The sequence below is a fragment of the Bison bison genome, unplaced genomic scaffold, assembly GCF_000754665.1.
Source record: "Bison bison bison isolate TAMUID 2011002044 unplaced genomic scaffold, Bison_UMD1.0 scf7180017864508, whole genome shotgun sequence".
In the NCBI taxonomy this organism is placed as follows: Eukaryota; Metazoa; Chordata; class Mammalia; order Artiodactyla; family Bovidae; genus Bison; species Bison bison.
In genome coordinates this window covers 14,232,981-14,251,235 of record NW_011495064.1, presented here as the reverse complement: position 1 = coordinate 14,251,235, position 18,255 = coordinate 14,232,981, and the positions used below count along the sequence as shown (strand labels likewise).

The window sequence follows — 18,255 nt, the reverse complement described above, 5'->3', positions numbered from 1 at the left end:
TAGGAAGCATATGAATTTTGTCTTTATTTCCTGTTTGCTTAGTATAAACTAAAGATCGGCCTGACCCTCCTCGGAAAGTGGGTAGCGGTTCCCGGCAGTTCAGCCCGCGGAGTTGCGTACCCCAGTGTGAAAACCTCTGACAGAGGACGCCGGGGCGAGTGGGCCGACCCAGGATCCCCGGGACCCGGGTGGTCTGCGCGCCTGTTTTGCCCCGCTCCGTCCGCTTCCAGGAGGGGGGAGGTTGGAGGGTCTCAGCTAGGGGTGCCAAGGTGGCAGTGAAGAGGTGGCGCCAGGACGCAATCTGGCCTACAAAGCCGAAGAGTGGGCGAACCTGGAAAAGCCAGGGCTGCGAGCGCGGCGGGTCAAGGATGGGGCGGGGAGGAGGCGCGACTGTGAGACGCTACTGCCACCCCCAACCCCAATACAATCCCCTGACCCAACTCACCCACGTTTTCCCATCATCTTGCCCTTCGCTTTCTAGTTGATTGATTCCACAAACATTAACGAGTACCTACTATGTGCCAATGGAGTAGGAAATGGCACCCCACTCCAGCATTCTTATCTGGAAAACCCCATGGACAGAGGAGCCTGGTGGGCCACAGTCCACGGGGCCGCAGAGTCGGACACGACTGAGCGATTGAGCAACTACGTGCCAGACCAACATGGTAGGGCTGCTGGCGCTGACAGCCAACCGAGAGACCATTTGGAAAGCGGGGACATGCGAGGTTCCTGGCCCGCCGGGGTGGCGGCAGGGCCTGAGTGGCGAGGGAGCGACGTAGGCGAATAACTCAAGGAAGGAGGGTACTGGAGCCGGGTCCCCTAGACGCCGCGCAGGCACCACGTAGGAGGTAGACACCGCACCCGCCAAACCCTAGAGATCTCTCCAGACGATTCCGTGTGCATACAGTAAGCACTCAGTAAATATCTGCCGAATGAATTAGAGGAAGCAAAACCAACCTAGTGTTTCACTAGGTAGGAGGCCGCAACGCCCCTCCCGGGGAAGAACGTCTGGGCTGCAGTGACCTCATTCTTTGACGTTACAAAGGCGTTCCTTACATGAAATGGTGATGATGCCAGAGCACAGAATAATTGTTAAAATAGAAAGTTGACGGCGCCCTATTTTTGGAATTTTGTGCAATCGTCAACTTCGGGGGCCACGGAAATATAAAACCCGAAAAATCTCAAATGTGGTTCTTATTACTCGTTCTTCTTTTTACTCGTTCTTTGGGTCCCCAGGGCCGCGGAGGCAGTCTGGAGGCAGGCAGCGTCTGGACGAGGAGGCCAGGCAAGAGCAGGGCCCGGAGGGCGGTAGTGAGCCTCCCGGTTCTCCTCAGCTGCTTGGGGGAGGTTCCGCTGCAGAGCCAACCAGGGAAATATTAATAACTAGGTAAATCTGCGCCCCTTCTCCCCGCCCAATTCACAGGCCCCAATTCCTTGGTTGGAGCTTGAAACAACAGGGTAATTAAAGTTAGGTTTGTTATGTTCTGTTTGCCCCACCGCCCACCGCAGAGCGCTGGCAGCCAGGGCTCGACGGGTGGAAGACACCCAGCGAAGAACATAAGACCACGCTCACAAAATAGATGGGAACAAAACAGGTAGAGCATTTAAATTCAAAAAGCAGTATGGGGACTTCCCTGGTGGTCCAGTGGTTAATGCAGGGGGGGATACGGGTTCCATCCCTAGTGGAGTAGCTAAGATCTCACATGCCTCGTGGCCTGCGAAAAAAACAAACCAAAACGTTTACAGAAATATTATTGTAACAAATTCAACAGACTTTTAAAATGGTCCACATGGGAAAAAAAATTAAGAAAAAAAAAAAGGAATACGGTCTCAAGGTTTAAAAAAAGTGGGGGCGGTAGAAACCTCCCGGAAATAGCCACCATTCCTAGTTTCAGGTGTGCTTCAGTAGATTTCTCCCCTCTTATATACACATTACATAAGCTGTCTTGCAACTTACCATTAAAAAAAAAAAAAAATTTCAACCCCCACCCCCGCCCCTGGAGCCGGGTCCCCTAGACGCCGCGCAGGCACCACGTAGGAGGTAGACACCGCAGGATGTTCCTGTTGTTCTCCTCTGGTACATCGAAGCTTTGTAATTGTGAAAAAGTAAAACCAATCTAAATATCCAACAACAAGGGACTGGTTAAATAAAATTTTATTATAGCTGCATAATTATAGCTGCATAATGCAGTTGTTAAAAATAATGAAGCACTTCTAGATGGAAAGATATTTATTGAATAAATTTTATCAAGTGAAAAACAGCAATTTGCAGAAAATCTTACTTTTGTAATATATAACTTGCATATTAATTTTTTTCAATTACTGGGGAAAGTTTGAGAGCTTGAGAAATGAACTCCCAATGCCCACGTCTTGAGCCCTTGAGTGTTTCCTAAAGATAAATTCCTAGAAGTGGAATTCCTGCTTCAGGTCAGAGCTGCAGGTGGACAGCCCTCCAGTGTCATAGTAAAGTTGGTCACTGATCTCTCCATCCAGAGCCTGCAGTCTTAATGTACAGTGATGAGATATTGTTATTTTATGATCTTTTCATTAAAAGCTTGATTGAAAACTCATGTGGAAAAAAAGAGTTACACTCTACAAATTTTCAATGTGTTTCCTTTAATTTTAAGATAGTGATTCATTTGATTCAAACATCAAAAAGTTGTTTTAAGTACACATGAGAAATCTCTTTCCCATCCTTCTTCCCCATCCTCCAATTCCCACTGGGCTCAAAGGCAGCCATTATTTACTGCCTTCCAATATGTTATTCCAAATCATGTCTATGCTTCTGTAAGCCAGTACATTATTTTTTTTTCCTTTTGCTTGTTATGCATATGGTGGTATCTATATATATTTTTTCCTGCACCTTGCTAATTTCACTTACCAATGTATCTTAGGGTATAAAGAACTTATGTTAGTTTTTTACAAATGCATAGTATTCCATTTCTAGAGACTGGGTAGACCAGAATGTATGTTATACTACCTGTGCCTTAATGGTAGACATTTAGCTTTTCTCTTATCTTCTGTTATTATATACAATGCTACATTAAATATGCTTGTTCCTTGGTCATTTCCACATGTGTGGATCTTACCTGTCAGAGAAGTTCCTGAAAATAGGTTACTGGGTCAAAGAGTACCTGTGTTTGTAATTTGCAAGATAATGCCCAAGGGTCCTCAATAAGATGGTACCTACTCCCCTTAGCAATGCCTGAAAGTGCTTGTATCCCCAAGTCTTGCTTTCACAGTTCACACTTTTTATCTTGATAGATGTTAAATTGTTCTTTCAGGGGAAGAAAAGTTTAGCAATTTAGACCCCCACCTTTGTCCTCTCCCCATATTAGAGATTATATATCTTACACATCTTTGCTAAGAAGTTCCTCAGTGGCATTTTAATTTTTATTTTTTTGATTATCAGTGAAGTTGAGCATCTTTTCATGTTTATTGGCCAGTTGCATTTCTTCTGCTATTAATTCATTTCATGTGACCATTTTAATTTTCAAATATTCCTTTTCTTATTGATTTGTAGAAATTCTGTATTGTGGACAGTGGCTCATTGCTTTCAATATATGTTGCAATTTGGGGGATTATAAATTGTCCTTTAATTTTTTTCTGATGTCTTTTGTTTTCTGAACTATAAAATCTCTTTCTAATTACAAAATCAATCCGTGCCATTTTGCTATATCATGTAAAAGTTGCAAGTTCTTCATTTCCCCCACATAATACACTTCTACTCCCAAGATGCAATCTCCCAAACTTTCCCTAGACATTGAAAAACATAAATAAGTTATAGATTGCAAGAGTGAGGGTTTTTTTTGCAAACTTCTTTTCTTCATTTAATAGATACCTTTCGATCTAGAACTGCCTTATTATTTTTAACAGTTGCATAATACTATATTATGCAGATACAATAATATTTATTTAACCAGTCCCTTGGTGATGGATATTTAGGATGGTTCTACTTTTTCACAATTACAAACAATGCTTCAATGCTTTGTATCCTAATTTGAACAGATTTATTAAAAAGTCTCATGAGACAATACGAAAAATATGAAAACAAGTGAGATATTTTATTATATTAAGGAATAGTTGTTAATGTTTCTAATTGTGACAGTAGTATTGTGATTATTTTCTAAAGATACTTATAAAAGGATTTATTAAAAACATTTATAAAAATCTTTCTGGATAAAAATGTTTCTAGATATGGTGACTGGGATTTGCTTAAGATTATAGGGAGATAGAAGAGCTAGGATTGTTACTGAGTTTATAATTGTTGAAGCTGGAGGATAGGCATATCACAATTCATTATACTTTCTCTCTCTCTCTTTTTCTCTTTTCTCTCTTATTTTGTATGTTTGAAATTTCTTATGATAAAAATTTTAAAATAATAAACATCATTCCACATATATCTGGTATGCATATAATTACAGGGTAAGTTCCTAGAAGTGAAATTTTAAAATCCAAGTATATACACTTAAAATTGTGATTGATATTTCTAAACACCAAAATGTACTAATTTATATTCCTGGAGATTGTGTATAAACATACCATTTCTCCCCCATATCCTCCCAACCCAGGATGTACTTAGTCTTTTAGAGCAAAATCTTTTAAGTGAAAAAAAATCTTGTTTTATTGGTGTTTTTGATTACTAGTCAGGTTAAGTGTATTTTTATATACTTATTTTTCATGTTTATTTCCTCTTCTGTGAATTTTTCATTCATATGCTTAGCCATTTCTCTATTGACTTACTCATTGTTTTTTATAGTTGTAAACTATTTATAGACTACATAAATATATAACATATATGTAACATATGTAAACATACAAATATACACATATTTTAGTATATAGAAAGAAAATGATCCCTTTTTCTGTGATATGTGTTGCAAACATCCCCAGATCTTTTTCATTCTTTTTTCTTCTTTTTCTTTTTTTAACCTTGCTGTGAATTGGTTTTTTTTTTTTTTTTTGACTCAAATTTTTTGGGCTTGTATGTTTTAGGTCTCAACTAGGAAGTTCTTCTCCAACCAAAGGTAACAATATTACATATATTACATGTTATATATATTTAGAATACTCTTTAATTTTATGTTACAAAAATTCAGTGTATGTTACAATTTTTGAGTTTATAATTTGTCTTTTATTTTTTGTTCTCATGTCTTTTTATTTCTGAAGTATAAAATATTCTTTTAATTATAAAACCAATTCAAGCTGAAATGAAGTGAAAGTTGAAGACTCTTCATTTACCCCACCCAAGGTACTTCACTCCCAAGATATAACCTCCTAGACTTACTTTAGTAATTGAAAACATAAATATGTAAGTTATATATTACGAAAGTGGGATTTTTTGCACACTGCTAAAATAGTCTGCAGAGACTGTGACAGTCTTTGCAAAACCAAATAATAAAGGAGTACATGAAGTAAGATGGGGGAACTCTTTGCTTCCTGACCAGCTTCCACTCCACAGAGTAAACAGAAGAGAGAGGTGTCCATCCTGCCAGGTTTAATTCTGTATAGGTATAAGCACATATGCACACACACACAGTTAGCTTTTACCTTTTGTTCTTTATAGCACTGGGCTTGTACACATGAACGTGTTTTCACGTAGCAGTATATGATGGACACCCATTCAGGTCAGTATATGAAGATGCACCTCATTCTTGTTCATGCCTACATAACAGCCAAAGGCATGCCTCTACTGTGGCTTCATCAGCAGCGTTGCTATTGATAAGCACTCAGCTTTTCCTCTCTCCCACCCCTTCCTACAAACTGCTACGAACAGTGGCTCTTTATGAAATACACAATATTTCTCTGGCGTAGAAACCTCTGTAAATTTTCTGAAACAAAAGAACTATACATTTTTAAATTTAGCTAGGCATTGTGACATTGTCCTTCAAGAAAAACTTTTCCTCTATTAACCTGTATTCTCACCAATGGAGCTTGAGAAAACCTATTTTCGTTCACCTTTGCCAGTACAATTTTCCCAGTCTGATAAAGTATCTGAAAAAAAATTTATCTCTTTTCTATTCTAACTTTCATTTTCTCTAAGTCCCTCTGAGCGTATTTTTCCATATTTATTAGCCACTAGGATTTCTTCTTCTCTTAGTAACCCTTTCATATAATTTGTTCAGTTTCCTACTGGACTGCTTGACTTTATTCGTTAGACCATAAAGGCTGTGTGTGAACTAGACATTAGGCTGTTTTGCATGTATTATTAATATTCTCCCAATCTGTTACTTTTGTTTTAACTGTCTCTCATCCTGCCGCAGTTTCTTTCTCTAGGTACTCAAATCTGTTATTTATTTTTTAAAACTCGTCAGTGTTTTTATTCCACTTTCAGAGATTTATTTATTAAATCTAAAGTTCTAATCCATCTTATATATATTTTTGCATGCAGTGTGAGATAAATGTCTTTATTCCAGATGAGGCACTAACTGTCCAAAAGCCAGGTCTTGAGTAATCTTGTCTTTCCTCCAGCTAATCTGAAATTTCATCTTGATAATATCGCAGTTCCTCATATAGGCGTGGATTTGCTTGATAACTCGTGTGCCAGCATCACCAGTTTAGTTGCTGTAGATTTGTAATATATGTTGCAGTGACGGTAATGCAAGAATTCTATCCTTATTCTTGCACGTTTTTCCTCACCTCTTCTTCCATTTCAATGTTTCCAGTAAACTGGAGAATGAGGTTTTTTTATAAGGAATTTTCATAGTGATTAGATTTCATTTGTAGATTAAGGCAGAAAGGACATTTTTACATTTAAAAATCAATGTGTTAACAGCTTATCATGTAAAGGAACTACCTGGGTGCTACCTGGATGAAGTCTGGGTAGGACTTTGAGGGGGTTTACTGGGAGAGGTAGTGGGAGAGGGTCATTTTTAGTGCTGGAGGTCAAGAGCATTAGCTATCTGTAATCAGGCAGGAGTCACCACCTCTCCCATGGCAAAGGATCTTTGGGTGGAATTCACTCTCCCTGGTACCCCTGAGGCTCACCCCTCTTTGAGGAGACCTGAAGGAGAGCAAAACTCAGCCTTCATTCCGCTTAGACTCATGCATTTCACCCTAACAAGACCCTACCCACCTAGAGGCCCTGGAATTAAGCTGTCCCTCCTTCCTGGTGCCCTCAACACACACAACTCCACCTAGAAAAGCAACAATTCAGGGAAGAGGGCTCTGTCAGTAGGAGGGACTAGATTTTGCTGAACGGACAACCTCAAATCTCAGAGGTTTAACAAAGAAATATATTTCTAAGTCACTTGATAAGTCCATCACAAGTGGGCAGGGGCTTGTCTTGGTACTCAGAAACCCAGGCTGATGAAGCTCCAGCTTGGCTTCTGCCTCTGTGACCATCCCAGTAGAGAGAAGGGGAGGTGGGACATCAAGACCTGGCTTTTGACATGTTCCCTGAAAGTGACTGCATCCCTTCCTCTTGACTAAAACAAATCGTGTGGCCATATCTGATTTCAAAGGGCAGAAAATAAATGCAATCCTACCGTGTGCTTGGAAAGAACTGGAAACACTGGCGAGCAGCATCCTTGGTTTATCCATTAGCTTGACTTTGATGAGCGGTCTCCTCTGCTGGTCCTAGCTAAAACAGCAAGCACAGAAACACTGACTATTGGATGTTAGCTATTTGGAGAAGGTCAGAAACATCCCGTTGTTTTATTTTCTTCACAGTATTTATCATTACGTTACGTATTAGATTTTTTGGTTTTGTTTTGGTTTGGTTTTATCTGCACTGGGTCTTCCTTGGGGTGTGTGGGCTTCTGTAGTTGCAGTACTCAGGCTTAGTTGCTATACGGCACATGAGATCTTAGTTCCCCGACCAGGGATCCAACCCACATCCCCTGCACAGGAAGGCAGGATTCTTAGCCACTGGACCACCAGGGAAGTCTCTACATATTCATTTTTTAATTTATTATCTGTCTCTCTCCCCAGTACAAGGTCTACAGGAACAGGGACCTTGTCAAATTTGCTCATTTCTATATCCTCAAACACAAGAATACTATTTGGCACATAGTAGGCATTTACTACAGCTTTCCTGGTGATTCAGACAGTAAATAATCTATCTGCAATGCAAGAGACCCAGGTTTAATCCCTGGGTCAGGAAGATCCCCTGGAGAAGGGAATGGCAACCCACTCCAGTATTCTTGCCTGGAGGATCCCACGGACAGAGGAGCCTGGCAGGCTACAGTCCATGCGGTTGCAGAGTCGGACCGACTGAGCAACTAACATTTTTTACATTTATGTTGAGTGGTTGAATATACATAGTTGTTTTATTTACAGAAATGGGATAGTACTACTTACTTTCTTTCACTTAATGTCAGTTTATATGGATACTGTCTCATTCTTTTAGCTACATGGTATTTTATAAAATATGAATGGCATGAATGTATCATCATTTGTTCATCTGTATCCCTTACGGGGAACACTCAGGATGCTTTCAGATTTTCAACATTTTGAACAATGCCGCAGCAAATATCCTGATGTATACCTTGGAGCACATGAATCTATGCTTAAAATAAAATTGCTGGGGCAATAGTTATGTGCTTCTATAAACTTGACAATTGCAGCCTTGAAAGATTGTGACAATTTATGGTCCTACCAGCAGTTCACAGGAGTGTAGAATCACCAACAGTGCATCTTTGCTTTATTAATCTTCTATTAATGTCTCTCCGATCTTATGGGAGATAAAAAATTATCCATTGTTGCTTGGACTTGCATTATCCTGATTACTGTGAAGCTATGTTCATCTTTTCACATATTTACTGGCCATTTGGATATCTTTTCTGTGAATAGCTCACAAAAATTACTTGACCATTTTTTCTATTAGACTATTGCCCTTTTAAAAATAATTACTTTTAATTGTATTTTATATATTCTGGATATTATTTGTTTGCCTTTTAAAAAAGATTTTCAATTGTGTATTTTGTATTTTATCTTGGTTTTGATGCTTTTATCATATAGAGGTTTTAGATTTAATATAGTTGAATAACATCCTTTGTTTTTCCTTTACAGTCCCAGTTTGCATCTTGCTTGGAAAACTCTTCCCAAGCTTAGGATTAAAAAACTGCTTATTATATTTTCTTGTAATGCCTTCATCATTTTATAGTCTACAATTTGCTCTCTATTCCATTTGAAACATTGTTCTTTATGGTGTGAGACACGAATTTAACCTAATTTTATTCCAAATGGATAATTTATGGTCCTCAATCTACTTAAATGCATTGAGAGACTAGACATATAGAACGTTCCCTTTATCATAAACTCTGTCACTCTGTATACATGGCTCTAGTTGTATACTCCTTATTTCATTTTTTCCCAATATTCAGTAATTTGAATCCCACCATTACCATTTCTATTATATGCATGTTTCATTTATTTACTTAATATTTTAGCAAACAACAACAACAAAACATGCCAAGAGGTTAGAATGATGTTTTGTCACAGAAACTGACAAATCTGTTTGTGGAAAGAATATTTTATATTTTCAAATGAAATGTCTACTTTTGGCTTCATGCTCAGTATGTAAAATCGTAGATTTAAATTTGTTCTAGTAAACACTAAAATAACTGCATAACTTTTGAAATGACAAAGATTTATTTATGTATCATTCTAAATCATCTTACAAACTATGAGTGAAATGCAGAGGCACTTGAGGAGCTGCTATTGTATTCTTTTCACAAACAGATTTGTCAGTTTCTGTGACGAAACATCATTCTAACCTCTGGGCATGTTTTGTTGTTGTTGTTGTTGTTAATGTCTTATTTTGAAATAGTATGAGAATCACAAGAAGTTGCAAAAATGGTAGAAAAGCCCTATATACCTGCAACACAACCTAGCTTCTCACAATGGTGACATCTTATTTAACTATAATACATGAGCAACATCCAGAAATTGACATTAATTCAATATAATTAACCAGGTTCATGACCTTCCTCAGATTTCACCCATTTTTTGCATACACGTTTTTCTTTATATATAGTACTGTGACATTTTATTACACTTACAGATCCATATAACCACCACGGCAATCAAGATTCAGAACTGTTTTGACGCCACCAAGAAACATCATCCTTTGTAGTCACAGTCTCCCTTCCCTAACCCCTGGCAGCACATCTGTTAGCCACCTCTACAACTTTGTCATTTTGATAATGTAATATAAATGGAATCATACCGTACATAATCTGAAGCACTGCCTTGGGTTTTTTCACTCAGTGTAATTTAATTGAAGATGTATCCAAATTGTTGTGTCTGTCTATAGGCATTGCTGTACCACGGTTTGTTTATCCGTTCACCCATTGAGGAACACCTGGACTGTCCCCATTTGGGAGCTCTTACAAGTAAAGCTGCTGTGAATATCCCCCTGTAGGTGTGACGTGAACCTAAGATTTCATGTCTCTGAGTTAAATGCCCAGGAATGAGATTACGGGGTTCCATGGTCAATATAGGTTTACCCTTTTAGGAAACCTGCCTAAAAGTCAGTTTCCAGAGTGGCTGCACCATGTTCCATTCCCAGCAGCGATGAACGCGGCATCTAGTTTCTTGGCATCCTCACCAGCCTTTGGCACTCTCACTCTTTCATTTTCGCTCCTCTAATCATTTTTCTCCTGGTTTTCATTTGTTTTCTCCTGACGGCGAGTGGTGTTGAACCTCTCTTCACGTGCTCATTTGTACGGCCCTTTGGGCTTCCCTGGTGGCTCAGAAGGTAAAGAATCTGTCCACAATGCGGGAGACCTGGGTTTGATCCCTGGGTTAGGAAGATCCTCTGGAGAAGGAAACTGCTACCCACTCCCGTATGTGGCCTGGAGAATTCCATGGACAGAGGAGCCTGGCGGGCTACAGTCCAAGGGGTCGCAAAGAGTCGGACATGACTGAGCGACTTTCACTTTGGGGATATCTGGGGACAAGTCTAAGGTGCTTATTCCATGCTGCTGCCTGTCCTGGCCCTGTGGAGGAGGGCTGCCCTCGGCTGCTTCCTGAGGCAGGAATGCCCCTTTTAGCTCCCCTACAAGGAGGAAAGGAGGGGAAGGGCTGTATGGTTTGACATCAGTGGTCAGGAGCAAGCTCAGGGCTTCAGGTGGGCTCCAAGAGGCTCACCCGGAAGAGGATGTGAAGCTTCCAGCACCATATATGACATCCATCACCCTTTCTCCTCTTCACACCCCCCAAGATACTTGTAATAAAAATCAGTGCCTTTGGAGATGGGTTCATTGGGTGTTGTGAGGAAAGTTCTGAGCCTGATCTCACAATTGGAAACACTAGAACCTGAGCAAAGGGGACCCAGTCACAATGGGGCCACAAACATTAACCCCCCCATTTTGAATGTAGAAAGAATTGGAGGGGGGAAGCTTGAGTTGTCCCAAAAAGCCGGATTCTACCAACCCGCCGAGAGCAAGGCTCCCATCCCTGTGCTGCGTTCTGCCCAGTGCCCTGGAAAGGCCAGCCCAGTGCTGGGGGAGGACAGCCTCTGGGCCATGACTGCATCCCCAGGCTCACCTTCTCCCTGATGGTTGACTGAGAACACGAAGGTGTTTGAACTTCTGAGATCGGGGGTATGACCTGTGAGCTGAGCCAGGAGCCTATGAAGAGCCAAAGTGCACCCTGGAGTGGGACTGCCCTGTGTGATCCAGTGCATAAAAACTCACCCTGCAATGAAGGAGACTCGGGTTCAGTCCCTGGTCGGGGAACTAAGATCCCACACACCACAGCTAAGACCCAATGCAACCAAATAAAGTACATCCTGGAGGAGGGAACATTAACTGGCCCTAGTAGGAGGTAGGCAGAACCAGTCTCATAAAATATACTACAGGACTTGGAGGGAGAGATCTCAGTTTCACCCTTTAGAACAGGGATTCTAAAACTAGGTTCTGCAGTCTTATGGCTCACAAGGAGCCTCATGACAGCACCTGCCAAATGCAATTCCTTTCCTACATCTTCCAGGGCAATGATGAGCCAGTCAGAGGATTCCATTTTCTACCCATGACGTCTATAACCTATCTCTTCACTATAACCTATTAATTGAATCACTAAGAATTACTAAAAGAGGGTATTCATCAAGTAAAATGAAGGTGTTTCTAGAGTTTTTTAAACACTGTCAGTATGTCTTAGGTAGATACTTAAAATGTGTACTTCCATTTCCCCATCTCTAAAATGGGGATAATCACAATTCCAACTTCACTGAGACATGGGGAAGCTTTAAGCACTTAAAACGGTGCCTGGCCCAGAGCATGCATTGCAGAGGCGTCAGCTATTACTATGAGCGGCCAAGGCTGCTAAAGCTTCTGACCATATTGCAAACTCTCACTGTGTATGCCCTCTGGAGAGGGGTAGAGTTCCTACAACCCTGTTACCTGTGCCTGATCTTCCTTTGTAATGGCAAATTACTGTGAGTTTAGCTTTATTATTATCAACAGCATGTGTGGGAGGGGGAAGGGCGGGTTTGGTAAATCCCAGGTGGCACAGTGGTAAAAAAAAATCCGCCTGCCAAGGCAGGAAACACAGGAGATGCGGGTTGGATCCCTGGGTTGGGAAGATCTCCTGGAGTAGGAAATGACACCCAACTCCGGTGTTCTTTCCTGGAGAATCCCATGGAGAGAGGAATCTGGTAGGCTTTGGTCCATGTGGTTGCAAAGAGTCGGACGTGAGCACACATGTGGAATTTGATGGTGCATATTTCCACATTCTAATTTTTGACATAAACTTTTCTAATAACTAGACTTGAAGCCATCAGTGTGTGTGATTCAAACATGGATCATCTTTGCCTCTGTACTTAAGGCTGATATATATATTTAAAATCCTCCCTCCCACCTCCAGGAAATTTTGCTTTAGCTGAGTTTTTTTAAGTGGAACTATCTGGCAAATGTTAGCTGCATGTTTTCAACCTCTCTTAAATAGGCTTCAAAATATTGGAGATGCCATGCATGGATGACATTGGTCCAGGGACCAGGATGGTGGCCCTGCTGTTCAGGACTCAGCACACAGGGAGTGGCAGAAACTCCCCCTCTGGAAGGCACCCCAGCAGCTTGATGTGGTGGCAGTGGTCCTCAGGCTCCTCCTGGGGATCCCAGCTCCACCCTACAACAGCGAGCCTCTTCAGGGACCCCAGGAGAGTCTGTGGATAGAGAGAGCACCCATCCATACCACACACACACCCACAGGGCTTAAGACCTGGCTCTGGACATCTCCTCCAGTAAGCCTTATCTGATTGATCATATCCAATTCTAAACCATCCTTTCCTCTGCTCTTGAGGACTTGGTATTTTCTCTTTACATTTGTTTCTTATTCTGCCAAGGAAGAGAACCCTGGCTGAGACAGAGTGAGTCCCTTCTGCCCAGGCTGGATAATAAACCTGACGTTTGTACTGAGGCCCATTCACATACATATACCCATTAGATACAACGTACTGCATTGGGTGATTGAGGAGGCTAGCCCCAGAGAGGGTAAGCAACTTGTCAGAGGTCACACGGCCCGGCCCAGAACTGAGGAGCTTCCCATCTGATCATGCTACCTCTTTTTTAATTTATTTATTTATTGTATTTTGGCTGCACTGGGTCTTTGTTGCTATGTGCAGGAGGCTGCTCTCTAGTAGCAATGCTCAGGCTCTCATTGTGATGGCTTCTCGTGTTGTGGGGCACAGGCTCTAGGGTGCCCAGGCTTCAGTAGCTGTGGCCCACAGGCTTAGTTGCTCTGAGGCATATGGAATCTTTGTGAACCAGGGATCAAATCTGTGTCCCCCACATTGGCAGGCAGATTCTTAACCACTGCACCACCAGGGAAGTCCCACACAGCCTCTAATTAAGATGTTCATTGGTGGGTTACATCCTTAACTAGTGAACTAATTTGCCTCCTTTCATGACCCCTGCAGATGCCAAAGGAACCATCCGAGAAATTGTCCTGCCCAAGGGCCTGGACCTGGACCGGCCCAAACGGACCCGCACATCCTTCACGGCCGAGCAGCTCTACCGCCTGGAGATGGAGTTCCAGCGCTGCCAGTACGTGGTGGGCCGTGAGCGCACTGAGCTGGCCCGCCAGCTGAACCTCTCCGAGACCCAGGTAAAAGGGCAGGGCCAGCTTGCTCCACCGCTACCCTGGCAGTCCAGGAGCGCCCTGGGGTGTGAGGCCCGTGGGCTGCTGCCCGGAAACCCAGCTTTGGAGTTCAGACATCTATTAGGGAAAGGTTTAAAGTTACTGGTAAACCAGAGCAAATAAACACAGTGCTGACAAGAGAAAGTTGGCATTTGCCAGTGGGGGTGGGGTAGTGGGGCACTTCTGGATCCATCAGGCCCTTTGGATGGAATTTAGGGAAAGGCCAGAGAGATAGGAGAGAGAGACATTCAAGATGCAGGGAGTGGCTTAAGAGGGTGTTTGCCGGTGCAGGAGGGAGCCTGCAGAAAGGCATGGGGCAGGGCTGGCTTGCTGGGAGCACAGGTTCAGGAAAGAGATGAGGCATTACAAATGGGGGTTGGGGACCTCTTGTTTCCACATTCTGGGCCTTTTCCCATCCTCCCTTCATCCCAGTGAGCCTTAGAACCTCCTGTTGGAGAGAAAAGGTCTGAACTCCCCCTTCACCCAGGTAGGGCTTAGCACTTAGCAGTGGTCTGCCCAACCCAAAGGAAAGACTTTTGTAAACTGAGCACCTACTCTGTGTGAATGGAGGCATTTCAGACTGGTGGTGGTGGTTGTTCAGTCACTCAGTTGTGTCTGACTCTTTGTGACCCCATGCACTACAGCATGCCAGGCTTCCCCGTCCTCCGCTGTCTCCCAGAGTTTGCTCAGACTCACGTCCATTGAGTCGGCGATGCTCTTTAACCATCTCATCTTCTGTCACCCCCTTCTCCTGCCCTCAATCTTCCCCAGCATCAGGGTCTTTTCCAGTGAGTCGACTCTTTGCATCAGGTGGCCAAAGTATTGGAGTGGTATTATTCAAACTAATAGATCTAAATAATAATGACAGTAGTAGTGGGAAATTCCCTGGGGGTCAGTGGTTAGGACTCCACACTTTCATTGCCGTGACCTGGGTTCAATCCCTGGTCTGGGAATTAAAATCCTGTAAGGGTGTGCCGTGCAGTGGTGGTGGTACAAAAAAGTGGTAGTAATAATAATAAGACTTCCCCAGTACTTACTGTGCCAAGGCACTGTTCCAAGTTAGTTATGTTAGTTTGCTAACCCCTACAACCCTGTGATTGTAGCAACCAGGAATATCCCATTTTACCCAGGAGAGGTTATTATGCCCAAGGTCATACAACGAATAAGTTCCAGAACTAGGATTAGGACAAGCAATCTGGCCCCTTTATGCTGCCTGTATACTGGGCAACCATGCCGGAGCTTGTCAAAAAAAGACTCAGAGACTCTAAGTCTAGCTACAGGTAAAGAGCTTGAAGTACCAATAAATGTATCAAAAGGGCCAAACCAGGGCGCACGAAGGGAAGAGGAGAGGAAGGAGAGGAGAAGGAAGCAGATGGGTCTGGGGAGGATGGGGGAGGCTCTCCTCACACTGCCCGCTGCCGCCCTGGCCTTGGCACCCCCACCCCACCCGGCAGTGAGGTCAGGATTGCGGCTGGGAGGGCTGCTGTCTTGAAAGCCGCCCCTGTAGAGTCCCAAATGGCCCAGCAGGTGGCCTGGGGCGGCTGGGCCCTCCCTCCAGCTGAGCTCAGCTGGGCTGGACAGCCAGGCTTTGTCCAGGAGGCCTGCAGTGGCCAGGCGGGACAGAGCTCGTAGAGGAAGTCAAGGAGACCCCCCAGACCAGGGTCTGAGGTGTAGGCATGGGGTCCTCCTCCTGTTTAGCCTACTTTCCCTTTGCCTCACGTAGTTTACCCCCCAACTCCCCCCTCTGAAACTTTCTTCGCAAGGGCACCTCAGATGCCCAGGCCAGCAACTCCTCCTCAGTCCTCATCCTTCCCTGCCCTGCCAGTACAGGCCACCTTTATCTGTTCTTTAAGGTCAAAGCCAAGTCCCTTCTCTTCCAGGAAGCCTTCCTCAGCCTTCTTGACATCACTGCAAGACCTGTTCTACATGGCTTGACCTGTAAAGTGTGGTGTGTGTGTGTGTGTGTGTGTGTGTGTGTGTGTGTGTGTGTGTGTGGTGTAGTGTGGTGTGGTGTGGTGGGCACCTACCTGTATGCATTTCCCCAAAACAAGAATGTATTTGAAGGGCATGTCTGCTCCTCAGGCCTCCTTGGGGAGCCCAGCACACAACTGGGCACACCGTGGACCCGCAGAGAACCCTCAACCAGCTGATTGTCCTCACCAGCCTCCTGCCTCTTCCCCTGGTCCTGGAGTTCGGCAGACAATGTACAGTATTACTAACACTGAGAGTTTCCTGTGTGCCAGGCATTGTTCTAAGTGCTCAATGTGTTCTAACTCGTTTAGTCCTCACCACAAGCTCGTAGAACAGGTGTGAGGTTTTTCTTCTGACACCACTTCTGACACTATGTGGTATGTTCCCACACCAACAGCAGCCAGTTCTCCAATACCAGCTGGGAGTCCGACAATACAACTCAATTCAGGTCTGACCTTAACTCCTGGAGGTAACACCCACGCTATAGGTTATGACCAGCTATACAGCGCGGGTTCCCACACCCTCTCCTTAGATTTGATAAATTGCTAGAATGACTCACAGAACTCAGGAAAACTCTTTACACTCTATTTACTTCTACACAGGTATTTATTACAAAGGATGCATGCATATATGTTGTGCTAGGTCATCTCCGACTCCCTGTGACCACTTTGGACTAGAGCCCAACAGGCTTTTCTGTCCATTGGGATTTTTCAGGCAAGAGTACTAGAGTGGAATGCCATTTCCTGCTCCATGGGAAGAACCCACGTCTCTTGCATCTCCTGCATTGGCTAGGTGGATTCTTTACCCACTGAGCCATCAGGGAAACCCCATCATAAAGGATACAACTCAGAAATAGGCGTACAGAAGAGATGCATAGAACCAGGTATAGAGGGGAGAATACATGGAGGAAACGTCATCGTTCAAGAGTCTTTACGACCCAGTCTCCAGCCTCACTGTGCTTTCTGGAGGGAAGGGAATAAAAGTTCCAACCCTCTGATTACAGGTCTTGTCTTTCTGTGACCAACCCCCATTCTAAAACGAGGGGTCCACCCTGAGTCACCTCATTAGCATAAACTCAGGTGCGCTCAGAGAGGGCTGGTTATGAACCTCAAAAGGCTCTGGACCAAGAACCAGGGACAAAAACTAAGTGTACTTTTTTTTTAGTACAACAGAATGGCTCTTTATTATTTTTATATTAAAGAGAAGGAAATGGAGGCACACAGAAATTAAATTACATGCTCAAAATGTAAAGCAGGCATATTCATTAATTCATCTAATTTTAATAAAAAGTTAGCTGAATTTCAGGACTTCCCTGGTGGTCCAATGGTTAAGACTCCAGGCTTCCACTGTAGGGGGCGTGGGTTTGATCCCTGCTTAGGGAACTAAGTTCCCATAGGCCACACGACGCAGTCAAAACACTAAAAAAAAAAAAAAAAAGATGACTTTATGAGTAATATTACTCCCATTTCAGAAAGTTGAACTCAGAGAGACTAATTAACTTGCCAGGTGTATATGGCTGGAATTCTCAGCATGTTCTCCCATGCATGTGCGTGCGTGCTCAGTCACTCAGCCGTTTCCAACTGTTTGTGCCCCCATGGACTGTAGCCCGCCAGGTTCCTCTGCCCATGGGATTTTCCTGGCAAGAATACTGGAGCAGGTTGCCACTTCCTCCTCCAGGGGATCTTCCCAACCAGGCCTCAAAGCCGAGTCTCCTAGGTCTCTTGCATTGGCAGGTGGATACTTTTGGGCAAATATATCACTGCCTGCCTGCTGCGTACCAGGTGCTGTTCTAGGCAGGCCCTCCCCTCCCTGTTACACCCAGGACAGGATAGGACAGGAGCCCCTGTGAAAGCTCCCCGTGGTGGCTGACGCCCTGTTGCTGCCGCTCCCTTCGTGCCTACTTGCCCTGTGTTTGCGGGGAGTGGTCAATCTCTCTCCTGCTGCATCTTCAGGGTCCCCAGGGAAGGAACCATGGCCTCTGAGTCTGTCCTCCCCCTCCAGGTCAGAGGTAGGAACAGGGAAGGTGAGCTGTACACCTCACACGAGTGTGGGCCCCAGGGATTTCATGTTTGATCTCTGCCACAACCCAGGTATTTTTGTCCTTATCTTAAAGATGGGAACTGAAACTCAAGGGTCCCTGGAGGTGGTGCCTGGCTGAGAACCCAGAAGACTTCCCAGCAGGGGAAAGGATTACGGTGACAC

The 18,255-nt window shown here is 43.7% G+C and overlaps 1 protein-coding gene across 1 annotated transcript in view; it reads left to right on the top strand.

Moving 5' to 3' along the window:
* VAX2 (ventral anterior homeobox 2) overlaps positions 1-18,255 on the top strand; it is a 29,754-nt gene that overhangs the window by 8,834 nt on the left and 2,665 nt on the right. Inside the window, exon 6 of the mRNA XM_010829880.1 lies at positions 13,862-14,049. Within this exon, the coding sequence (XP_010828182.1) occupies positions 13,862-14,049 (188 nt within the window). The remainder of the gene's footprint in view (positions 1-13,861; positions 14,050-18,255) is intronic.